The following is a 27,300-nucleotide window of genomic DNA, read 5'->3' as shown; positions in this document are numbered from 1 at the left end:
CGAATAATTGATAATATTATTTTTTTTGTAAGAATTTTTAATTATTTTATGAAAAGTAATTAATTGACATTAATCAGTAAGAAAACAAGTGAGGATGAAAAATAAAATTTATACCCAATTAGATTTGATATAAAAATGAATTGTTTCTTTAGAGATAAATATGAGATAATAAAATGTATTATTGTTTAATCCTATCATGCCTGTATTACAATAAATATATAAAATAAATTAAAAAACAAAATATTAAAAAATAGTCATCCCACCCACCCTTAGGAACAACAATTTATTATAAAATTTCTTACAAACTAAAAAGTAAATTGGATTGAGCTAATCCAATCCATGATGAGCCAAGATTAGTTGACTTAACACCCGTAATTAGAAGGGAGGGCATGCACAAGGTCAATGTTAGAGTTGTCGGAGAGAAAATGGTAGAAAGTAGGGACAAAATGGATTTTTTTTACTTCATTATGGAGCTACAAGGAGAAACTGTGGCAGAAGAAGCCCCAAAATTATATATAGAGGTGCTCCAACAAGCTACCTCGTTAACATACATATGCAGTTCAATATTCGGCCGAGGAAAAAATTCTTTGAAACTTTAGATTTTTTGGGAATTTTAAGCATATCTATGTTACAAAATATTTTAAACATAAAATGTAAACAAAACTTCATAACAGATTATTAAAACATAACAGTATTTTCTAGCCGAAAAAGGTGTGTATTTTTATTACTTTTTATATGGGAATTTCTGTTATATAGAATAATTAATAAAAATAAGGAACTTCTAGGCAATACAATGTCATTTTTCTAGATAATTCAACGTGATATCGTGAGGAAATTTGCTTTTTTAACTTTTCCCAAGCTCAGCCCCAAAATAAGGCTTGAGTTTCCGGAAGCATACGACCAATCCATTAATCTTTTATACTTCATATTTGATACTTTATTAACTTCGTATATTTCATATTATATAATAAACTTCAAATTACATGAAATGAGAATATGTTAAATACCATTTTAATTTTTTCTCCTATCTATATTATATTAAAGTTATATTCTGAAAAGACTAATTTCTTAAAAACCAAATTATTTCCTCGTATTTATTTAATAATTGGTAATTCATGTCTTACAAGCATGTGCAGGAAAACCCCTAACGATAGAATAGAAAACTAGATAAGAGGCAGCCATCCAAAAAGACTAAGCTAATTAACCTAAACATAATCACACCACATTCCTATTTTTCTCTCACACTCGTCAATGACAAGGAAATCAAAATTGCTTATTTAGGGGTTCAATAAGCAATCACACCTGGCTACTGAAGGGAGGGATCACGTAGCAGACTCACTTCTCTCTTCAGGAAACCCGGCAATGCAAAAGCAGCTGAGTGCATCTGCAAAAAACCATACATAAACAGTGATCAATTACCATTTAAAGTGTGCTCAAGTAAACAATTTAAATAATAAAATATTCAACCAGTTCTCGTATCGTAAATACGATGATCATCACATTATTCGGGATAAGCTCAAAAAAAAAAAAAAACAAGCTGTGACTGAAATAAGGTTAAAAAACACGGGTCATAAGCTGTTTTCAAAAGCTCAAATAATCTCCTTAAATTCTTTGACATCATCCGTAACATAACAGTATCAACGAACCATTACAAAAATTTAATGACAAAATCACACGCAAAAAGCCAATTTCTATTGCTACCCACCATGGTTAAAAAATAAAATTTAAAAAAGATCACCCATACCAATGAAAGTTATATAGGCAATTGCGTTAACTACCCATGTATTTACCTCTGAATTGTAGAATCGAAGTTCTCTTTTGTGCTCATTAGCACCTTCCAACTCTTCAATCGGATTGATAGGGTTAACAAAATCAACCGGTGGTCCTTCCGTTGCACAGAGAAGAAAGCCTATCACACCACTGCATGCCAAGGAAAAGGTCACAACATACAATCACAAAGTTTAGATATACCAAAATGTATATTGAATTCCTCAAAAATAATTTATCTGAATCACGTTGAAGAGCTCACTCTCGCAACAGGTGCAAGCAAAACATAAAAACAAAGACAATACGAAAGAAACATGAGAGGAACTTCAATGCAGAGCAAAACAGAAATATAGAAACTTAACACAAGCTAAAGTGCTCTACCTTGGATATGTTGGAACACTCGCCCATGCGTAATGTACAGAACCTTTGAATGTTTCTCGACAAATAGAGATCATATCTTGAATAAGGTGTGTATGAAGCCACATACTCTCTGCCATGTTACAAAGGACTCCACCAGACCTTAATGCCTTTGCTATAGTATCAAAAAAAGGCTTCTCAACAAGTTCCTGGGCAGGACCTGAATTGCAGAAGTGTGATTAAGCAAATACTTAATAATAATAACCAAAAACTGAGGAAACCATATTCCTAAATTTGTCTGTATGATGAGTGACTCGCTGATGGGATGATGGATAATTCAAGATAAACAATATAGCGAGAAAATTTCTGATAAAACTAAATTTTAACAATTGAGCGTAAGGCAGATGCAGATAATTGATCAATATTTTAGTATACCAGCTAACAAAGCAACCTAAAAGCTTGTTGAAAAAAATTCCTCATACATGACAGCGAACTTCCAAAGCTATACAGAATAAACTTAGTACGTAATCACTCAATTGAGTATCAAATGGAATTACAAGAGTTCGGGCCAACCTCATCCAGTTAAGCAAAACTAAATGGCTCTAACGAAATTATGTTAGATGAATCATTTTAAATTAAAATGGCATACCCACTGGATCGGAGGAATCAACAATTATCGCATCATACCTCCCTTCAGGAGCAGATTTAAGAAATTCAACAGCTGTCAAAATTGGATAAAAAAATCCAGTAAATAACCCAACAAATTATAATCAGTAAATATAAAGCCACGGAAACAAAACACATTTAAAACAAGACCAGCTGACAAAAATATACCATCTCCAACGTGAAGATGTACCCGAGAATCTTCAAACCCAACAGCTAAATCGGGAAAAAATTTCCTGGAAACCTGCATAATGACCATAATATTTTTTTTCTCAATATGGAAGTAGCTATATTAATGATCAAAATATGGATTTACTTACGTCAATAACCATCTGATCTATCTCACAGATATCAATATGTTCTACAGAGCTGTGGCGGGATACTTCCCTGAGTACTCCACCATCTCCACCACCAACAACTAAAACCTGAATGAACATAAAAAATCATTACATAGATTATGAAAACAGATAGAAAGAAAAAGAAAAGCATGAAAAAGTAGAGTAAATTCAATCAAACATTTTTTTAATATATATCAACACTTTCTCCAGACAAATGAGAGGATAAAAAAGGGAACAATAATCACCGCAAGGCTATCAAGATTATAATGTTATTGTTAGACAGTCATGATATGCTCGGAATCAAAATCATCAGATCAAATGACTTTACCGTTTTGGGGGATGGAATCGAACAGAGGGGTAGATGAGCAATCATCTCCTGATAAGCACATTCATCCTTCTCAGTCAATTGAACAATTCCATCAAGTACCAGTACTTTCCCGTACGTTGATGACTGCAAAAGCAAATGGATTAGAGTTGATCCCTCGAACGTCAAATTTGGAGTACATTAAAAGATGAAGAGGCCAAACCTCAAAAACCAAGACCTCTTGGTAATCTGACTTTTCCCTGTACAAGATCTTTTCAACTTTAATTGAATGGGCTTCTCCTAATTATACGCACAAAAAGCCATCAGCAGCAATAATTTCACACGCAATACACAAATAATACTAAACAATCAAAGTGAACGATTTTATACATAACTGTATAACATGGACATTTGTTATCAGGAATTGTAGTTCAAATAAACGAGGATAACAGTGGCAAATGTTCAATACAATACCATCAAACATTTAGGTCAGACAATCCGGTCTTTCCTCAGAAGATTCAACGGTATCTAAAGTCTACAATAACTGAGGAAACTATCAAAATAAGAATATGAACAATTTTCAAAAGCAAGTTTTGAAATTAAGGCTATCAAAAATCATAAAAGAGGAAAAACTTTCGCTGCAATAAAACAAATTTGAACCAACAGTGCAGAATTGCAGACTAGTAAGTAGAACCTACCTGGCCACATCGGGTTGTTGAAATATTCTGGTTTTACAGATTTCCCTGTAAAAACAAAAGGATAAAATAGAAGTCAGGTCTTAGTCAGAAATTAGGCCTTATTCTTATAACTTGAACCGTAGCAGATAATAACCTGAGAAAGTTTGAGAAGCCGAAAACCATCCAGATACAACAGTGGAATGGCACTTTGCCTCTGACTCAGGGGCTGAAGCTTTAGCCTTCAAACAACAAGAAGGAATTTCCTTCTCTATCCCACTCCCGTTACTCGCCTTCCCATCCATAGTCTTCGGGCATTCCAAACCTTTTCCTGCGCCGGCCTCCATATATTATTCTTTTCTTCTCTGGCTCCAGTCTCTGTACAATAAGCACAAAATTTTAAAAAGATAATCCTTAAGTTCATATTACACAAAACAAAGAATCACAGCACTTACAAAACGACCCTACAGGCAACACAATGCCAACAGAACCTCATTAATAAGAATGACCCACAAAACAAATACTACAAAGCATTGTCTTTCCTATTTTATTTGGTCATACAAATTAGGCTTCAACTTTTGTTCACCAACAAATAAAGGGAGATTTACCAAGAAATAAGCCACCAGAAAAAGAGAAATCAAAATTACAATTACAATTCTACTTTGAGCATAAGTAAAATAATAGGTAGATATAAAAAGTGAACTAAGTATAAGTAGAAGGAAAACAAAAAAGATTTTCATAAAATCAGCAATATAATATAGTATTCTACAGAATCAAACAATCACTGATTCAGGCTAAAAAAATAGACGGCACAATCAAATCTCTCTCTGACAAAATAACGTGCCCAAATAATTTATTTAATTCCATATTTAAGTCCGGCAGCATCTGATTATGCGCCCTTAGAAAGGAAACAAATCATGTCTCAATAATCTGCTTCTCCTTTCATTTCGAGGTTTTATTTTCAAAATTCAAAATCAAATTAACAAAAATTCAAACAATCAAATAAAATAAAGTAAAAGAGAAACTAATACGCTAACAAAGAACAACCAATCCCGCGAGAAAGTTCGAAACGCGTGCTTAAAAACAGAGTGGCAAAGAAAACAGAAAATGCAGCGCGTAGCATGACATAACAGAACGGGGAGGTGCAACGTGCTATTGCTATGGCGCAGCATAGAGAATAAAAGAAGAACGTGAAACGCTAGGGTTTAGAATTCGAAAAAATGAAACAGGAAGAAAGGAAAAGGCAAGAAGTGAAAGAGAAGGGGAAGAAGTTAGGGTAAAAAGAAATGTGGTGGTGAGAGTGGGATGAGCGTGTTGCCTGATGAGTGATGCGAAAGGCAGAGAGTGAAGCAGAACCGAAGCGACGAAGGAAGATGGATAGCGACTAACTCTGCAACACCCTATCCACTTCTCTCTCTCTCTTAATCTCTTCTTTTCAGAGCTTCTGTTTGGAAGAAAATGGAGGTTCTGGTGCCTTTATTTATAGGACATTTTTAGAGGTGCACGCTCTCGATTCTGGTTTCCACGTTTGCCTTTCTTTTTCTTCTTTTTCTTTTTTCATTATGGGAAAAGCTGCTTTTGCCTTTTTTCTGCTTAAAGCTCAGTCACAAATATTAATTGTGGAATTTTTAAATAGGATGTACCATGTCAAACACAACAACACTAAAGTGTAAATGTCACTCAAAACATTATTTATGTTCTGTGATGGATGGCCTATGATCTCATGTTTCTCACATGCCAAATTCATTTACTTTTCTAAATCAATGATTTATTTTTTATTTTTTTCATCTTTCTCTTTCTTTTTGCACTCTTTTATTCACCATATTTTAATCCAACCATTTTCATTCCCACAATCACCATTCCAAAGCCAATGACAGTGAAATTGTAAAAATCACAAATTGCTTAAGAATCTTTTCAAAGTGGATTAACTACATTTTTATAATGTTTTAAAAAATATTTTTTTACTTTTTCCTTGCAAATAAAAAGGTAAAGTATTTTTCATTTTCCTTTTAGGAAACTTGTTTCTTTTATTATTATTATGAATGGTTGACGATTGAATCTAAATATTATGAAATATGTTATTTTTTGTTTTTGACATTATTAAATTATGATGTTATATTTCCTTAGTGTTATTTTATATATTATTTATCAGTATTATTCAATCACCGGTTCGTGAGTCTTCAATCGCTATCTTTACCGATTAAATAATCAGTTAGGTTTTCGAAAAACACACACCCACACACACATATATATAAACCATCTTTTTATAGTTAATTAGTACAGTAATTTAATGTTTTAGAAATATAATATAATAAATAATTTCATTAATGAATATAACATAAGTTCATACAAATATACGCAATACACTTAATATATATCACAAATAGAAAAACATAAAAACATATAAATAAATTGAAAATGTAATGTCAATTTCAAAACATCTTAACACATAACTCGTACAAAATTAAGATATGTACATTTATATATTCTGAATTTATTAAAATGTCCTCTATACAGTAAAAAGACAATTAACATAAATATCTTATCATGATCTCACCGAATATTTTATTTGTTTGATATTCACGTGTGAATACATAATCATATACTTTTTATCAATATATTAGGAAGAAATCACTAAGTTAACAAAAAGATAAGAGATTATTACACATTAAGAAAAAAAAATAGAAGGTCCCAAACATTTCAAGAAATTGATAGGGGTTTCTGCATTATTACAGTGAGGACTAATTAACTGAATATATATGAATTTATACAATCAACTTATTAGTAAAGATATTATGCAAGTTCATGAATCTACCCACCTCATTAGGAGGTTTTAACTTCTTCCTCACATCACAATCGTATAATTTTGGTCACTATGTATTATGTATTATTTGTATTGGTTTGTGTTTATTTCTTTAAAACTTTGCTTTTGGATGTTTCTTGAACCATTTTTCCACATAAATAGTCACCTATTATTATATATGGTTAGACATTGTAAGCTAGGTTTTTCACATGTTTTGGAACATTTTTAAACAAGGGTCAAATAAGGATAAATATTAAAACAATATTGATTGTTTTGTTAGTTTTTAAGTGAAATAAAAATTAGTTATTAAGATTAAATTGATTAAATATTAAAGTTCGATGTAAATTGGTATTAAGCATTGTGTCTCTGTTTGGTTTAGATTGGGTGTTTTAAAAGCATATTTTGATGTATAATCTAAATCATGATTATGGTTGCAATAATATGTGAAATTTGATGTTTATAATGTTTTGGAATGAGTAAGAGTAGTTGGAAGGGATTGAGAAACTAGTTTTTCTTTTTTATTTATTTTTGTTATTTTGTATGTATTACTTAAGGGTTAGTTAGTCGTTCAAGATGTTCAAGTGACAACATTCATAATAATTATAGATCATTATTGATCAATTGTCTATTTAGTCGTTAAAGCGATATAATTTCTCACTATATTATTTATCGATTGAGATTTGAGTGATAAAGAACTTGCATCAATTCTTGAAAACACTTGTTATGCGAGCAATGATAAGATAATGTTTTGAAGTGGAATTTATAACTTAATAGGTTGATGTATGTAGTTGTGTCACTCAAATAATGATATAAAGTTTGAGAAATGAAAATTTAGTGTTGATTCTTTCTCCACTATAATTTCAAACCTTCAAATGTTGGTTGGTGGTTTGGTTAAAGTAAGAAAGATGTTATATTAAATTCAATTGAAGTATCATACAATCACTTAGATGATGCTTAAACAAAAATGTTGTCATTTAAATTGTGTGAATTATTCCTCAAGCAACATATAACTTAAGTGACATTTCTTTATTTATTTTTTAAATTAATGTTTGAAAGTAATTTTGTGTTATTAGATTATTTAAGTTGAATATTTATTTTTCCATTGCTCATACTTATGGATATTGTTGGAAGTCTCACATCAAAATATAAAGTCAATTTATAATATATAATGGATGCAATTGTGAGGTTCAGCTTAAAGTCCACTTTTTAAATGAATCAATTGCAATCGTGGAGTGTAATCATTAATTATAGTTGAAGGATAATGTATGAAATTTATCATGGGATAAAATATAGTGTATGTTGTAAGTAAAAAAATGGTATTATCTCATGAAAAAAAAAAATATATATATATATATATATATATATATATATATATATATATATATAATTAGGAGATTCAATTATATTTAATGTTTTAGTAATACATTGAGTGAAATAGACAAAATATTAAGTGGTGGTATGGAATACAGATTTTTGACATTAAGAGTAAAAAGTCATTGATACTTATGAATTGTGTAAGAAATTACTTTATTATAAAATATTGCTATATCTGATCTATACAAAAGATTTTAGAATGTTAAGCTAATCAAGTATTATTGTCGAGGAGATGGATGACTTTTTATAAGTTGACGAGAGATTATGCATGTTATGTGTGTAATTAAATAGTTAACTCATATTTTCACTTATTTTATGTGTTTTGTAATTGAATTATATGTTTTTAACTCACAAACAAATAATTCTACAATAGCTGATATCGAAGAAAATATAGAAAATATGTAAAATGGTGCTTACAAGTTATTTCTCTTTTATATTTCTTTATTTTAGTTGTATACATTTACACTATACTCAATATATAAAGGAAATAATGTATAACTGATATTTTTTAATAAACTTAAGTACATTTCAAAGGGTTACACGTTCAATCTAAAAAAAATGAAATTAATCGCACATAAAAGGAAAAAGAAAAGGATAAACTTTAAATAGAAAGAATGAAGAAACTAACCTTTCTTCAAAATTATAGTTAATCCATCGTGTTTTGCTTTCCGTCATCTTTTTTTTTTAAAACATGATTAAATTCTACAAAAGATCAACTATTAAGTTGAGAAGGTAAAGAAAAGATGAAGTGATGTAAAATTAAAGAAATAAACTTTTAATAAATAAAAATTAAAGTTGTTTTAAAGTTATTTATATTTTAAAAGAATATATTTTTTTCTCAATTTAATTTATTGATTTTTCTCTTGGATTTAGTAAATCGTTCTTACGTGCAAACGGTCAATTCAGAAGTATTTTTTTAGCTAATAAAAAAAATTAAAACGGAATCTGATGCGATTTTGTGGATAAGCATAGGAAAATGGAAGATGCTAACTTTGGTAACACAGAATTAAAGAAAGGAGAAAGTAGCATCTCTTGCTTTCATTCATTAAAAAAACTCATGAATCATTCATATTCTTAATTTTTTATCATTAAGAAAGTAATGCGGGATTCTTATGTGATTCTTTTTAACACTTCGTATAAACATTTTTTATTAATTACGTAAGCACACACACATAATCATTGGCGTGTCACACACTTACAGATATTTTAAATAATGAAAGCACACCTTCTATTCTATTGTTCTCCACATGCTTCGTGCTATATAAAAATTGTAACAAGTGTGAAAGATGTTCCCTTTTCCTCCAATGCACCAATAACAATAACATATTACATATCATATTTTATTAATTTTAATTCAAATATTTATTTTCCCTTGTATATATTCGAAAAGACATAAATCATTATCAATTAACACTGCCATAAAAAAAGTTTCTTTCATTATCAATTAGCACTACCATAAAAAAAATATTTTTCTTTTCTTTTATTTATGATGTTTTCGACTTCTTTAAGTTTTCTTAATAGTTTTACTCATGACGTAAATTTATATTTGAGATTTTGTTTTATATTAATTTAAAGTAAACTTTATTCCTTGTTCATTGTTCATGCTGCATAGCTCACTACACCATTTGTCATTTTAAACAACATTGAACTTGACAACGCATATGAAAGTGTTGCCTAAGGACATAGAAAGCAACAATTTTATAAGTGTTGTTTAAGAATTACCAAAAGACCACAAATTTTATAGGTGTGGTTTAAAACTTACCAAAGACCACAACTTATAAAACATTGATTATTTATACGATACTTTTTTAAATGTTGCCTTCAAAAATGTGTTCCCAAAACAATGAAAATATAGTCTTATATTTACACAACATTTAATTAATTTACACAAAAAAAAAAGTTACAAGTTGTTTTACACACTGTATTCATATAAAAAAATATTCCTATTCCTTTCCTTTTTCCCACTATACACTTTTCACTTTTTATAAAAATGGTTAATTATGTTTATACTTTCTAAATTACTATATTTTTTAGTTTTTGTCTCTTTTCCAAACTTTCTTCTATTTAGATCATTTTAGAAAGTCATAGATTTAGTCCTCCATGACTAACGTCATTATTTCTTTTTTAAGTGACAAATGGTGTCACCGTTTAAAACAATTGTATTGTGTTTCTAGGTTGGCAAGATAGCTCGATGGAAAATAGTGTGTCACGTCCTCAACTCGGTAAGGTCGGCAAGACACGTGTATTATGTCCCTAGATCGGTAAGACATTTGGATAGGTTGGTAAGACATTTGGATAGCTCGGTGGAAAACTAGATAGTTTGGTAAGATGCATGGAGAACTCAAATAGCTTGGTGGGAAGTTCAAATGACCTGCAAAGGTGCATAGAGAACTCATAGTTTGGTAAGATGTATGGAGAACTCAAATAACTTGGTAGGTAATTTAGATAACTCAAATAACACTTTACCAAGCTATATATGGAAGCAATTCTTTAATTTTCAATTGAATGAAAAACGCACAAAGGATCTTGAATTTTCATGATACTCACTATTCTCTCATACATAGTGGAAAAGAACTTACCTGGATCCATTGTATAGTTTCTTCCTGTCAATGTTCTCCCTTCTCTTACTCCTCTTTAATGCTTTCTTGATGATATAGAAAAATCTGAGGGATGTCATAGTTTCTTTTCTTTTCAGAGAACGTAACATTTCTTTCTCTCCTTTCAGAAACTTAACCTGTCAACCGTAGTCCAACCTTTTCCCTCTTTTATGATATTTAATCAACTTTAATGAAATACCAAAATGTCCTTTATTGAAGTGAGAAGAGAGGGATTAATTTTAATAACTCTATTATAACTTTAATACATTATATTCTAATAATCATCACATTAGAATATGTACATCAAAGTTATACTTTAAATTACATGAACCAATCTTAAATATTAATATAATTTAACATTCTCCCACTTGGTTCATGTGATGACTTGAAGATCTAAAACTAAACTTTAAGTGCGCACCATTCATTAGAATTATCAAGTCATCATCCTTATATGAATTGAAATGATCAGATCATGGCAGGCAAAAGTCATGAACGACAAGATTCCTTCCATGTATCACATAATCAAACCAACTCAACATAACTTTAATCAATCTTTTAACTTTCATGTCTCTAAAAGAGATATAACATGTTACCACAATCAATAATACATGTATATAACTTAATGTGGATAACAATAGAATAAAGAGAAACATAACTTTAATTGAATTCACAAGTGTCATGACAGTACAAGCATATAACTATACATATCCATATAGATAGATAACATCATTATGTTAATATTGACTTATCCATAACGCCCATACTTTCAACATGGCCAATAAAAGTTTTAGGCGGTAGACCTTTAGTTAATGGATCTGCTATCATCAAATCCGTACCAATATGCTCAATTAACATTCTACGTTTCTGCACTTCTTCTTTGACCGACAAGTATTTCAAATCCATGTGTTTAGCACCCTTTGAGTACTTGTCATTTTTAGAGAAGAAGACGGCTGCGGAATTATCACAATAAATCCTTATCGATACAAAGTTCCTCAACCACAAAGCATGAACCGTGGCCTCAAAGCATGCCACGAATTCAGCTTCCATGGTGGAAGTAGCAATGACTGATTGTTTTCCACTTTTCCAAGAAATTGCTCCTCCAGCTAATAGATAAACATAACCAAATGTAGATTTTCTTGAATCCACACATCCAGCATAGTCTGAATCCGAGTAGCCAACCATCTCAAGATGATCTGACTTTCTTTAGGTGAGCATGTATTCTTTGGTACCTTCTAAATACCTAAGAACTTTCTTTGCAGCTTTCCAGTGATCCATTCCGGGATTACTTTGATATCGGCCTAACATTCCAACAGCAAAACTGATATCTGGCCGAGTACAAGTTTGAGCATACATCAAACTCCCAACCACTGACGCATAAGGAATAAACTCCATGGCCTTTCGTTCCAAATCATTCTTGGGACATTACATTTGACTAAACTTGTCTCCTTTTTGAATTGGAACAATTCCAGGAGAACATTTTTCCATTCTGAATCTCTCTAACACTTTGTTAATATAGCCTTTTTGAGACAAACTTAACAATCCTTGTGATCTATCACGGAATATTTCTATTCCTATCACATAAGATGCCTCATTCATATCTTTCATTTCAAAGTTGCTAGAGAGAAACTTCTTTACATCATGTAACATACCAACATCATTAGCAGCAAGAAGAATGTCGTCAACATATAGAACCAATATAACAAACTTACTCCCACTGATCTTCATATATATACACCGGTCAACTGTGTTCTCTACAAAACCATATGAAGTTATGGTATCATTAAATTTTAGATACCATTGTCGGGAAGCTTGTTTCAGTCCATATATTGATTTCTTCAATTTATACACCAAATTTTTTTTTCCTGTTATTGTGAAACCTTCTGGTTGATCCATATAAACTTCCTCTTCTAAGTCACCATTCAGAAAAGCGGTTTTTACATCCATTTGGTGAAGCTCTAAATCATAATGAGCCACCAAAGCCAAAACAATTCTCAAAGAGTCCTTCTTAGAAACAGGAGAGAAGGTCTCTTTGTAGTCAATGCCATCTTTTTGAGTGAAACCTTTGGCGACTAATCTAGCTTTATACCTTTCAATATTTCCTTTTGAGTCATGTTTAGTCTTAAAGACCCATTTACAACCGACTCTTTTTGAACCCTTAGGCAATTCAACTAGATCCCATACTTTATTGTCATCCATTGATTTCAATTCTTCTTTCATAGCATTCAACCAATTCTCTGAATTATTACTTTCCATGGCTTGTCTGAAAGAGACTGGATCCTCATCAATGCTTAATTCACATTCATGTTCAACAGAGTAAACCACATAATCATTCGAAATAACAGGTCTTTTCTCCCTTACAAACCTTCTTAATGCTGCTTCTTGTGGTTCCTCTATCAATTGCTCATTTATGACTTGCTCATTTGTGACTTGCTCATTGTCAATTGGCTCAACATTTATATGTTCATTTTGTGGGATCGGAATATTAACTTGTTGTCTCTGCTTGTTGTGTGACTGTGATACAACAAGAGGGATAACAACTTTAGAAGAGAGATTAGATGTAGAAACACTATTAGTATGCTCTTGAATATCCACTATTCGTGATTCCTCACTCCCACTAAATTGACCATTTTCAATGAACCGAGCATTTCCAGACTCAACTATTCTTGGACTATGGTTAGGGCAATAAAATCTATATCCCTTTTTGATTTTTCAGGATAACCGATGAAGTAACCACTAATGGTTCTTGCATCAAGCTTCTTTTCATGTGGATTATATAACCTTACCTCTTCCGGACAACCCCAAACATGAATATGTCTCAAACTGAGTTTCCTTCCAGTCCATAGTTCATAAGGAGTTTTAGAAACTGCTTTGCTAGGAACCTTGTTAACCAGATGTCAACACCCAATTTCGTCCGGATTGACTAATAGATTTATTTTATTTTCATCATGAGTGTCAAATAAAAATAAAAAAAGAGAAGAGAGTAAAAAAAAATAATAATAAATAAATAATAAATAAATAAAAAGAGGAATAAGAAAAGAAGAGTGTTCGTCCTTGCCCTTGCGTGACCATAAGCGTTCGTCCTGCACCGTGGGCGTTCGTTTTCTCCCCTTTCCAATGACGTTCGGCTCCGTCCTCTCGCTTGACCGTTCGTCCTCAAAACGGATCCTTTAGGACGTTCGGCATTTCTCAGCCCCAAGCGCTCGTCCTGATCATTCCAACTTCGAAACGTGCGTCCTCGCCTTTATGCGACCGTTCGTCCATACTGACCTTTAGGACGTTCGGCAATTTTCAGCTTCAACCGTTCGGTTGTTCTCAAGAGTCCACTATTCGACCGTTCGGCTTTTGTTTAATTTAGAACGTTCGTCGTCAGCCTCAATCGCCCGTCCTTTGCACTGTTCGACCGTTCGGCATTTCGGTTATTTAGGACGTTCGTCCTCATCTTCAACCGTTCGGTCATAATGTTTTGATGAACGTTCGGTCTCCAGGATATTTGTGTTCAGCGTTCGTGCTTATTTTCTCCGAGCGTTTGGTTTTGAGCGCTCTTCATATGCCTAGTGCGATCGTTCGTCCTCGCCTTTATGTGACCGTTCGTCCTCACCCTTATGTGACCGTTCGTCCTCTGCTTTTCGGACGCGTTCGTTTCTCTGCTCCAAATCTTTTTGATGATCGGTTCCTTCCCTCTACATGGAAACATTCGTTCTTTATTGAATAATATCACAAACGTTCGTCCCGGTCCTTGAGGACGTTCGTCCTGTGCACTGTTCAACCGTTCGACATTTCGGTTCTTTAGGACGTTCGTCCTCATCTTCAACTGTTTGGTCATAATAATTTGATGAACGTTCGGGCTCAATGATATATGTCTTCAGCGTTCGGTTTTGGACGTTTGGCCCATTGTGGTGTTCAGCATATAGCGTTCGGTCATGTTTATTCTTAGTGAACGTTCGGTTTTGATGTGTTAGTGAACGTTCGGTCTTCATTTGAACGTTCGCTTTTCATTTGGACGTTCGGTTTTGAACGCTCGTCCTTGTCCTTGTGTGACCGCTCGTCCAGTTCGCTATCCCTCATCTGCCACTCGTTCTCCGTCTTCTACCGCTCGTTCAGGTCAGTGCCCTTTTCTGCCGCTCGTCCTTACTTCGTCTACCACTCGTCCAAACAGTATGAGGTGTTCGTTTTATTGTAATAATATTTTATTGTTTTTATTTGTTTTAATAAAAATAAAAAAAAGGGTCCATTCATTTCAATTATTCCCTAATTATTCCCACAACCACTATTGAGTTTGCATCAATGAAACCTGCCGACGGTGGTCTGAGTGCATTACACCAATATTCCCACCTTCAATAACTGAAAATGACCACCATTAACAATCCTCCAATGAAAGCTACCGAGAGACAACCCACCAATCCAAAGCTACCGACAGTTTCATCTTCTGCATAATTTAAAGGAGAGAGGGGGGAACACCTGTGATAAACACATCCCTTCCATCTTCACCTTACCTCACCGCTCCCAACCTACCATCCATATCACCCACTGACACAGCCATCTTCAATAGCTCACGCCCACGGCTACTAGGAGCACCCATCATCTTCATTTTTCTTCTTCATTCATCATATCCAACACACGGCCAATATCCATCAATCTTCATCCTCATCCCTTCCCTTTTCGTCTTCCTCACGGCCAACCCTATCTTCATCCTTTTCTTCTTTCATTTTCTCCCAGCACTTTTACCTCCAACAGCCTATCATCTTCATCTGACTCTCTCAACCTCTGACCATTTTGGCTGAACTCCTAACTCTGGAGAGATCATCATCCATACCACCCCACGACCAACTTCACTATTTTCATCTAAAAACACCTTATACTCGGCCACTACCAACACCTCACGGCCACCATCTATCCTCACCCAGTGATGAATCGATATTTTATACGCTTCACTTAGTTTATTGTACTGAATTTGATTAAGGAATTGTGCTTAAATGTCTGATATTTTCCTGTTTTTACTAATGGTGCTTTAATTAACTAAAAATTCTTATTTTGATCAATTTGAATTATCTAAGCTACTTAATTGCATTAATTATTTTGTAGGGAAAATGTTGGAAGTACAACTTGGACATTTAGAAATAAAAAGAGAAATGATAATTGGGCAAGTAAAATTCTTTCCGCTGTCATAAAGGAAAGTAGATGCACAAGTTTTGGTGTGTCGGATGGAAAGCATAACATGTAGGGGCCACCACCTCTCTTGAAGGAGAAACCAAATTGGCTGATGTACCCATTCATTTATCACTTAGAATAAAAGAATAAGTGGGACACGTGAATGAAGCACAACCACACGGGTTCAGTGGAATTCACGGCCAGAAACATCTTTTGTTTTTATTCCTTTTTCAATTGAAAAAGAGTTGGTTGGAATCATGTCCAGCGGGTCCCCTTATTTTAGTATGGTCCAGTCACAAAGGATGCAAATATTTTGGCTTAAAAAGAGTGGAATGCACAAGAGAGTGGAGCTGCACGTTAACATGGTTTGGGAAGAAGGTGCGGCTGAATACGTGAAAGGACACATCCATCTTTCACTTAGAAAATTCACCAAACAACAAATGATGGAAGGCTCGTAAACAAAAGCAAATGGAGAAGAGGCCACCACTTGAAAGGAGTTTTGCTTCGGAATTAGGTGCACATCCAGTAGCTTGGAAGGAGCAGTACATGGCCAGGGGCAGTCTTCAACCGTCCATTAGCACTAACCAGCAGCCATCATCTTCACTCCCTCCAGCCATGGCAGCGTTCATGTGAGCTAAACGTCCAGCGTCACACTCTCCAGCTTAACCCAGCAACCACCGGAAGCACATAGCCTTCATGTCCAGCTACATCCAGCAACTTGGAGGTGCACCGTGAAGCAAGAGAAGCCACACTTGAAGGGCAGCAAGGAGCTTGAAATTCCAGCAGCTAAAGGTGCAGCATGAGAGACCAACACCAGAAGGTGGTGTCACGGTTTTATTACGTGGTGGTAATATATGTTTTGTCTTTTATATTGTGTTGTGTTTTGTATTATGTCTGTTAATTAAAAAAATTAAAATTAAAAAAAAATTAATTAAAAAAAAAAAATAAAAAAAAATTTATGTTATGTCTTTTGTGTCACATGTATAAATGTGTTGTGATTTATCTGTTTTGTAATTTTTAGTATTTAGTTTTTATTTGTTTTATTTTTATTTTTTCATGTCTATCTATTCTGGCTATGGGAATACTGCTTATTCTGCCAATGTCTGTGATTATGATTCTTATTCTGCATATTGCTCTGATTTTAATTCTGCTGAATTTTATGATGAAAATTATAATGATCATCCTCAATTTCCTGAGCGCGCTCCTCGTGAGCCGGTCCCACCTAAGGATGATATTCATTGTGTTCTTAGCACTGGACTGATATATCTGCTCCCTAAGTTTCATGGTTTTGCCGGAGAATGCCCACATAGACATTTAGAGGAGTTCCGCAACATGTGCTCTTCAATGAAACCTCCACATGTCCCTCTTGATCACATTTTCTTGAGCGCATTTCCGCATTCATTACAAGGAGCAGCTAAGGATTGGCAAGACTCTCTTCCTCTGGGATCCGTTACCGATTGGGGATATCTTGAGCTTCAGTTTGTGAGAAAATTCTCCCCTGAGTAGTATGGGTACATCAACGATCCTGAGTGGAACAATCTTAACAATGAATGGTACGATACCCCACAAGATCATTATCAAGAACCACCATTCCATAACACTTTTATGCCTCCAACAGTCCAGCAATATGAGACTCAACAGTATGATGCTCCTGCCCAAATAACTTCTAAGCCTTCAACTTCTGAGCCTACATTGCAGGAGTTATTGGAGCAGATAACCATGCAGAATCTAAAGTTCAAGCAAGAGAGCATGAAAATCCAGCAGGAAACTCAAGCTGCCATGCATAATCTGAGTGATCAGATCGGGCAGATGGCCACTCTTGCACCTGAGGAGACTGCTGATGAACATTTTGAGGCCCAAGCAAGAATAACCAGTAATTCTGACCCAGGTAGACCAATTTCATCTTCCACTACTTTTCAAATCTTCAAGGAAGTGGAGGTAAGCATACCTCAGTATGATTATGTTATTCATGATTATGTTAATAATTATGCTGTTGATATGTATGCGGATGACTATATTGTTGCTGAGCATGATTTTAATTTTCCCTCTGTGCATGATGAGAACCAATTTTTTCCATCATATCTGAATACTTCTTATCCATGCACTGAACATGAATCTGAATTTGTGGTAGATAATGTTTCTGAAATTGAAATTCATTCATGTTCTGAGGATGTATCTAAGGTTCAGCCTATGACATTAGGATTGGGTGTTATACCCCTGCATGAAATTTCTGGAGTGCCAAATTGCACTAACCATATTGTAGGAGGTACATATAAATTTGATCAGCATGCACCCACAGTGGAAAACAAAGGTGCTGACACTGATAGTTTGAAGATCAACTGGCACCTGCTGAATCCGCTCAGTAACAATATTTGTGGTTTAGATCCGGCAGTGGAGGACATTTCACTGCTTGATCAGATCTGGAGGATGAAGCAGTTCGTCCTCAACACTTTCATGCTGGATCCTGAGGCGAAGAACATATCCCTGCAAATCCAAAATTGGCAACTGCCACCCTGACCAGGGAAGTTTTCTTTTTCTTTCTTCCCCGTTTTCATATTTTTAGTGCACTTGTCCTTTATTTGTTTATTGTTTTAATTGATGATCTTATGCTTAGAAAACATCTAGGACAGTGTAGTTTAAGTGTGGTCTCGGGAAGATTTTGCATTTTATTTATTTTTTTTTTAAGTTTGTTTTTCCTTTTTTTTTGTTTTCGAATTATTATCTTATTGAATCTTGGATGAATTTTATTTTCATGTTAAAAAAAAAATTGTGTTGTGTTCCAGATCTGTTGTTTTGTTAATTTATGTTCTGTAAATATATGTTTTTTCTGCTATTTTTGACATTTGTGTTTTGTGTGATTTGATATTTTGTGTTCGGTTTTATGTCTTTTGTTTTGTTAATTTGTGTTCTATTTTTTACTTAGTTTTTGTTTAAAAAATAAAAAATAAAAAATAAAAAAAAAATAAAAATAAATAAATAATCGTAAGAGCAGAATTAGCAAGTAAAGGGCAGAGAGGTGAAACTATCTGAGTGCATTTATTGAACATACCATATGCGCAGAAAACATTCTGTCTTACATAATAATAAAAATAAAATTCATAAAAACATAATAAAGTTGTTCGGGGTTCGATCATTTCTGATCGTTATTATTACAAGCCAAATAAAAAAAACATAAAAACATAAAAAAAATAAATAAGTGTTCATATTACAGACCTGAATTAAAACATAAAAAACATAATAAAAAAAATACAAAACATTAAAATCGAAAGAATTCTCGACCTGGTTGTGGTGGCCTAAGGGAGAGCTCCGTCGAGGGAGCTCTGGTGCGGAATACAGGGGGCATAGGTGGCAGGATTTGTCGTTCGTCCCTGTCGTCGTCGATGATGATCGGAACGGGAAACAGATCCAGCAGCCTCGGTGCCCTCATAATCACCCAGTCATATTCTTTCAACAAAAAAAAATTTCATAAAGTGAGATATGATCAGAGTCTTACCGTACATATACAGCGGCAATTGTGAAAAGAGAGTGCCAGTGGGGTCTATCTCTGCTTGCCAGCGCCTGACCCGATTGTCGTGGTTGTTGAACCAGCAGTGCACGTTGTATTCGCTGGCATCTGCGAAGGTCCTTAGTCGAGACGTGATCTCGACGACTTGCGCTCCGCTTGGATGGGTAACCCCATAATTGTAGATGTTGGTCATCATCTTGACCTGATCATCTGTAGGACGCCACCGCTGACTGATGTATCTCTCTGATTCCATCTCGCTCATCATATTCTAAAACATAAAAAAAATAGATAAATAAAAAATAAATAAATAAATAAATAAATATAAAAACTGAAGAACATGAAAGAAAAAAAAAGCATAAAAAAATAAATTAGATTAGTTATGTGTTTTCTTTATTTATTCTTGTTTCCTGTTAAATTTATTTTGTCCTGTCAATCTTTGATGTTTCAGTGTCTTGTCTCAGGTTTGTCCATTTTCCAGTTTTAGGTCCATCAGTTTTGTCCATGTTTAGGTCCTGGTCCTCGCAAAGGGTCCTAACGGATCTAGGTCCTGTGTTTTGTCCATTCTTTTTTTTGTTTTTAGTTTGATTTTTTTTTAGTTGTTTTTAGTGTGCGTAATAATAAACTGAAAACTGTAAAGCTGAATAAAAAAAATAAAATACAAAAATAATGGTAAGGGCAGGAAAGCATAAGCAGGGGGCAGGGAGAGAGGACAGGTAATGCAGAAAAGAAAAATAAAATAGGAAAATCATAAATGGAAGCAGGAAAAAGGAAAAAATAAAGAAGGGCAGAGAAGAAAAAAAATGGAAAGCAGAGAATCGGGAAAGAAAGGAAAGAAAGGAAAGGAAGGGAGATCCAGATGTAGAGGACTTACCTGGAGTAGTAGGGCTTACAGGGGCTTCTCGCGGATCTCAGACTCTCTAGACGGTGCGGTGGCAGAGGCTCCGTGCAGACTCCAGATGCTAGAGAGAGAGCAGGGAAGTCAGAAATGCCGCTCAGACGCTGGGTAGAGCCCTTTTATAGCCAAATGTTTTCCACTGTGGCAACAGTCCCGGTCGTTGCCACCGAAACTGTTGTCCAGGTGCCGGTCATTTTTTTTTGCTACAAAAAAAAATATAATAAAAATTAATTAGCATCTACTGATGGGTGCTAGGTGTTTTAGACATCTGCTGATGGATGTCATTGCTAACATCTACTGATGGATGTTACTGAAAATTTCTTCCTATTTCCTAACTTTTTATTGCACTTGTCTATATTATTTGACTGCTCTGAAATTGTTAATCTGATGATTGTTACACACTGAGGACATTGTGTGATTTAAGTGTGGTCTACTGGGAAGAAATTCTGATTTTTCTGTTAGTTTCTGTTAGTATGTATTTTGTGTGTTAAATTTTTTGTTTTTGAGTGTTAAATTTTTTCTGTTTTAAGTTGTTTTTATCGAGTTTTGTGTGCAATAAATTTTACATTTTTTTTTATTTCTGGATGATGTCTTAGTTGTAGATTTTTCCTTCACTTACTTAATACTTATAGTTTGTAATCCTTGCTTTTCTTTGCCTGGAAAGATGATTATGTGTTTAAGAGGTTGATTTAATCGTGACAAAAACACCCTGTGTGAGAGATTTGAGCCACTTAATTTTCTTTCTTGTGTGTGATATGTATCTTGAATGCTTGCACATATGCCTTGGCTTGATTCTTTTAGATATACTTGATTGATATACATGTCCAGACGTGATAAAGGCATTTTTATTCTTGAGCCTCTTTAGCCAAATAAGCCAAATAAGCCTACCATGTTATTATCCTTTGATAACCCCTTTGAGCCTATACTTACCCCATTTCTTTGTGATTGAAGCTCATACACTGAACCTAAGTGAAAAACAATGATTACCTTAACCTTAGGAAAAGTTTGGAGCTATAAAAGTGTTTTGTGAATAAGTGTGGTCTCCTTGGGAATTATGATGAATTGGCTAATGGTTCCTCATCTTGATTTGTTTTGAAAATGATGATTTATATCCTGTTGTGTGATAAAGAGAGAAAAGAAAAAAAATAGACAGGATGAAGAAAAAAAATGATGAGAAAGAAAAAAAAATGATGATAAAAAAAATATATAATTTTGTGAATAATGGAGTCGAGAAGAGGAATGAATTAGAGGTTTGGGCGTAATTTGACTGTATTTACACTTATTCCCCATTGCTCCTCTATTTCTTCTGAGCTATAGCTACTTATCCAAATTTATCCTCCCCTGTCCTTGGCCCCATTACAACCTAGTAAAGACCTTTTGATCTGAAGATGCATATGTTTTAAGTATTGATAATTAGAAGCTTGTCAAGTCTACTTGTGTTTGTTTTCTTGAGTACATCGAGCTGATATTATTATTTACCCTAGACACTTGAGAGAAACACTGTGAGTGCATCTGTGAGGTTTTGTTATTTTTGAATCACCTCTTGAACTGATTAATCATTTTGCTATGTTTTGAATTGCTTGGATGATTTCTGTAAGTATCTGCTTAATTTGATTTTGTCAAAATTTTCAAATTATTCAGTAATATCTAAGTAAAGAGGGGCAGCTGTCAACACCCAATTTCGTCCGGATTGACTAATAGATTTATTTTATTTTCATCATGAGTGTCAAATAAAAATAAAAAAAAGAGAAGAGAGTAAAAAATAATAATAATAAAAAAATAATAAATAAATAAAAAGAGGAACAAGAAAAGAAGAGTGTTCGTCCTTGCCCTTGCGTGACCATAAGCGTTCGTCCTGCACCGTGGGCGTTCGTTTTCTCCCCTTTCCAATGACGTTTGGCTCCGTCCTCTCGCTTGACCGTTCGTCCTCAAAACGGATCCTTTAGGATGTTCGACATTTCTCATCCCCAAGCGCTCGTCCTGATCATTCCAACTTCGAAACGTTCGTCCTCGCCTTTATGCGACCGTTCGTCCATACTGACCTTTAGGACGTTCGGCAATTTTCAGCTTCAACCGTTCGGTCGTTCTCAAGAGTCCACTATTTGACCGTTTGGCTTTTGTTTAATTTAGAACGTTCGTCGTCAGCCTCAATCGCCCGTCCTTTGCACTGTTCGACCGTTCGGCATTTCGGTTATTTAGGACGTTCGTCCTCATCTTCAACCGTTCGGTCATAATGTTTTGATGAACGTTCGGTCTCCATGATATTTGTGTTCAGCGTTCGTGCTTATTTTCTCCGAGCGTTCGGTTTTGAGCGCTCGTCATATGCCTAGTGCGATCGTTCGTCCTCGCCTTTATGTGACCGTTCGTCCTCTGCCTTTCGGACGCGTTCGTTTCTCTGCTCCAAATCTTTTTGACGATCGGTTCCTTCCCTCTACATGGAAACGTTCGTTCTTTATTGAATAATATCACAGACATTCGTCCCGGTCCTTGAGGACGTTCGTCCTGTGCACTGTTCAACCGTTCGACATTTCGGTTCTTTAGGACGTTCGTCCTCATCTTCAACTGTTCGGTCATAATAATTTGATGAACGTTCGGGCTCAATGATATATGTCTTCAGCGTTCGGTTTTGGACGTTTGGCCCATTGTGGTGTTCAACATATAGCGTTCGGTCATGTTTATTCTTAGTGAACGTTCGGTTTTGATGTGTTAGTGAATGTTCGGTCTTCATTTGAACGTTCGCTTTTCATTTGGACGTTCGGTTTTGAACGCTCGTCCTTGTCCTTGTGCGACCGCTCGTCCAGTTCGCTATCCCTCATCTGCCACTCGTTCTCCGTCTTCTACCGCTCGTTCAGGTCAGTGCCCTTTTCTGCCGCTCGTCCTCACTTCGTCTACAACTCGTCCAAACAGTATGAGGCGTTCGTTTTATTGTAATAATATTTTATTGTTTTTATTTGTTTTAATAAAAAAAAAAAGGGTCCATACGTTTCAATTATTCCCTAATTATTCCCACAACCACTATTGAGTTTGCACCAATGAAACCTGCCAACGGTGGTCTGAGTGCATTACACCAATATTCCCACCTTCAATAACTGAAAATGACCACCATTAACAATCCTCCAATGAAAGCTACCGAGAGACAACCCACCAATCCAAAGCTACCGACAGTTTCATCTTCTGCATAATTTAAAGGAGAGAGGGGGGAACACCTGTGATAAACACATCCCTTCCATCTTCACCTTACCTCACCGCTCCCAACCTACCATCCATATCACCCACTGACACAGCCATCTTCAATAGCTCACGCCCACGGCTACTAGGAGCACCCATCATCTTCATTTTTCTTCTTCATTCATCATATCCAACACACGACCAATATCCATCAATCTTCATCCTCATCCCTTCCCTTTTCGTCTTCCTCACGGCCAACCCTATCTTCATCCTTTCCTTCTTTCATTTTCTCCCAGCACTTTTACCTCCAACAGCCTATCATCTTCATCTGACTCTCTCAACCTCTGACCATTTTGGCTGAACTCCTAACTCTGGAGAGATCATCATCCATACCACCCCACGACCAACTTCACTATTTTCATCTAAAAACACCTTATACTCGGCCACTACCAACACCTCACGGCCACCACCTATCCTCACCCAGTCATCATCTTCACCCATATTCACCCACTACCACAACCATCCTTACGCACGACCAACATTCAATATCCTTCCTCACACGCACACTGATAAGCTCCCTTTTGCGCTCTTCTGATCATCCCCACCAATAACCCGTATCTACCCACCTATCACACACTACTCACTGGTTCCCCCTAATCCTCTCTTCCGGTTCATCACATACAATAGAATATATACATCATTTGAACAGAGAAGGAGCCCCCAAATATGATCATTTTCATTATCAATCAACAGCAGAACAGAGATAGAGAGAAAGAAAGAAAGGGAGAGGAAGGAGTCATGCGCCAATGACGGAGGATGAATTTGGTCGTGGTGGTGGAGTTGTGACGTGAAGGAGCATGATGTCTCTATCCCTCGAGCAACGAAGAATAAGAAGAAGTGTTCCTGCTGGCGCGCGGAGAAGAAAAGGAGACGCCGAGGTGGTAACCGGAGGCAACCCTGGCGACGACCGGTGATGCTAGCCGGAGCCCTGGCCGATGCGGTGGCCAAGCTCGCCTGGGAGGCGATTCACGAAGGAGAGTTTCTCCCTCGCGCGCGAAGAAGAGAAGGTGGCGTCCTGGGTTGCCGGTGGCTAAGGGAGCAGACGAGATCGAGGAAGCGGTGGCTATCTCTATCGCGATGGCTGGTCTGTTTTGGAGGTGGCAACCGGCAGAGTCTGTGGCGACGATTGATGCACTGACAGTGTCTTTGGCCGCAACTGGCAGCGAGGAGGTAGACGGGAAGGCAGCGGCGCCGCGGTAGAGGTGTTGGCGCGAAAGCTTGCTCGCAGAAGCGGTGATGCAGTCACTGGTGGCAACGACAGCGAGGATGCCAGGCAGAAGAGAGAAGGAGATCCTGGGTTTCAGTAAAGGTAAAAAAATTGAAGAACCCCTGAGGGTTTCCTGATCCAAAGAACGAAAAGGCTTGGGCCTTTGCTTTTGATCCAGCTTTCACTTAAAAAAAAATACATATAATATATTTACACATAAAAATGAAAATACAATTGCCCCTGTACAACCCCTTTCACACCCCACTTTCATTCGGGCTTAAGCCCGTGTGCAAACAAAATATAAAAAAAAACAAATAATAAAAAAGAAAGAATGGACCTAAGAACACTATTTCAGGATGCACCCCCATTTTTGTTTTTTTGCACCCGAGACAGACACCAAGTGGAAGATAAGGGTTTTTGGCCTAAACAAAGGAGCTTCAATTTCACTCGGCACTCCTGGTTTTTATCTCTGTACTCTTATTCATGTTGGACTTTTATTTTGCTTTATTTTTTATAATTGTTTCTTTATTTGATTATTTGGTCATTATTGCATGTAACTCCTTGTATGATTTCTACACTCTTTTGTTTTATTTATATCTATTGAAGTTTTACATAAAAAATTTACAAAAATATAAAAATTAAAAATTACAAAAATACGTTTCAAAAGTTTAGGCACATGTGTGATCGTACGCATCGTCCTTGTGCCAAAAACCTTTTCTCTTTCTTTGAAAAATGTCAAAAATACATTTCAAAGGTTTAAGCACATGTGTGATCGCACGCATCGTCCTTGTGCTAAAAAACCTTTTCTTTCTTAAATAAAATTACAAAATATGTTTTAAAAGGTTTAGGCACATGTGTGATCGCACGCATCGTCCTTGTGCTAAAAACCTTTCCTATTTGTTTCATAAAAATACAAAAAAATGTGAAATCATCAACATCAACAATTTCAAAGTACAAATAATATCGCCTGGCCAGAACTACGTGATCCTTGATTCTCCATCAAAAGTGGAGATACGTAGGAGCAAGGCCAGTCCTTGTCAGGTTCATTTCCCCAAAAATCCAAAATTAATTTCTTCAAGCAAATTTCTCAAACAATTTCAAAAAGAACTACGTACCCCTGATTTCTCACATGAGAATACGTAGGAGCAAGGTCAATCCTTGTCGGGCTTCCTAAAAAATAAAAAATATATTTTTCTTTGCATCGTCTTGTAATCTTATATTCGGGGAATAATAATCATTTTGAAAACCACATCGACTTTGCACGTTTAATTAAAGGTACTGCCTTCAGGCAGGCGTTGTAGGATGCTAATACCTTCCCTACGCGTAACCGACTCTCGAACCAAGAATCTCATCTTTGCAGACCATGCCTTATCATTTTATGGTTTTTCCGTAGTTTTCCAGAATAAACTATGGTGGCGACTCCAAATCTCTCTTTCTAAAACGATCGTATTTTTTTTCTCGGATCGTCGTTCCGTCGCGATTTTTTCCGGTTGCGACAGATGGCGACTCCACTGGGGACATGAAGAGAGTCAGGCCATTTAATTAGATAAGCGAATTCGATGTGGTTTTCCTTTGGGTATTTATTCCCTTTGTCTTTATCTATGTTTAATATTTGGAATAATTGCATGTGAGTTTCTTTTACTTTTTATTTATGTTTGAAATAATTGTTTCTACTTATCTGTGTTTATTTTTGCAATTGTTGTTTTACATTATAATCTCCCTCCACACAATATGCATATCATGAGTAAGGCCCTATACCCGGGTCTGAGCGCAACTTAGAAATAGAGGGGTTGTGTAGCGGTGTCACTCTGGGATGTACTTCCTGTCTGGCTATCGTGAGAACTCCAGCTAGAGTCTGTTCTCTTTATTTGTGTCTCCACATCTAGTTGATTACTCTGACTGTTGTGGAGAAACAATGAAAAGAGCCATAGCTCTAGTGGCCTTGATTTAAGGATTACGAAGCTATCCTGGTGAGTGCATGTATGTGGTCTTAGAACCTTAAGTACCATCCTTCAATTAAGACACGAAAGGGAGATCGTTTTGTCATTTCTTTTTCATCTTTTCTTTGTATACAGCAAATAAATGTACAAAAAAAAACGTAAAAAAATTTAGAGCAATAAAAATGTACATGTTCTGATTCATATGTATTTTGTTTCGCATTTATCTTGTTATCGAGTTCATGGAATAATTCTCAAGAAAATAAAAATAAAATTGTCAAATAAAAATAATGTTTTTGAAGCAAAATAAAATTCTTTGGTCCAATGACTTAACTGGATAAAAATAACCAAATTTGTTTATCATTGGTTTGAAATATTTATCAGACTTTCATGATATGAAAATGTTCAAGATCATCATTTGTCCATGATCCCCATCGCCTATTTTAGTTCGTAAAAGTAAAATTGTCATACAAGGAGCATTTCTTAGGTTCACCAGTTCAACC

At 35.2% G+C, this 27,300-nt stretch overlaps 1 protein-coding gene across 1 annotated transcript; it reads right to left on the bottom strand.

Annotated features, from left to right (window-relative positions):
• Positions 1–1,063: 1,063 nt before the first annotated feature.
• LOC108332224 (spermine synthase) lies at positions 1,064–5,626 on the bottom strand. The gene is made up of 11 exons (XM_017567422.2): positions 5,422–5,626; positions 4,261–4,481; positions 4,128–4,172; positions 3,653–3,729; positions 3,454–3,576; positions 3,108–3,212; positions 2,959–3,031; positions 2,774–2,845; positions 2,149–2,344; positions 1,791–1,920; positions 1,064–1,384 (listed from the first exon to the last, which is right to left on the bottom strand). Exons 2-11 carry the CDS (start codon positions 4,448–4,450, stop codon positions 1,307–1,309), a joined length of 1,089 nt encoding a protein of 362 aa, XP_017422911.1. The 5' UTR covers positions 4,451–4,481; positions 5,422–5,626; the 3' UTR covers positions 1,064–1,306.
• Between the last annotated feature and the right edge of the window lie 21,674 nt (positions 5,627–27,300).

The sequence above is a fragment of the Vigna angularis genome, chromosome 4, assembly GCF_016808095.1.
Source record: "Vigna angularis cultivar LongXiaoDou No.4 chromosome 4, ASM1680809v1, whole genome shotgun sequence".
Lineage (NCBI taxonomy): Eukaryota > Viridiplantae > Streptophyta > Magnoliopsida > Fabales > Fabaceae > Vigna > Vigna angularis.
Note: the sequence above shows the minus strand (reverse complement) of the source record. Positions and strands in the feature narration are given on the sequence as shown.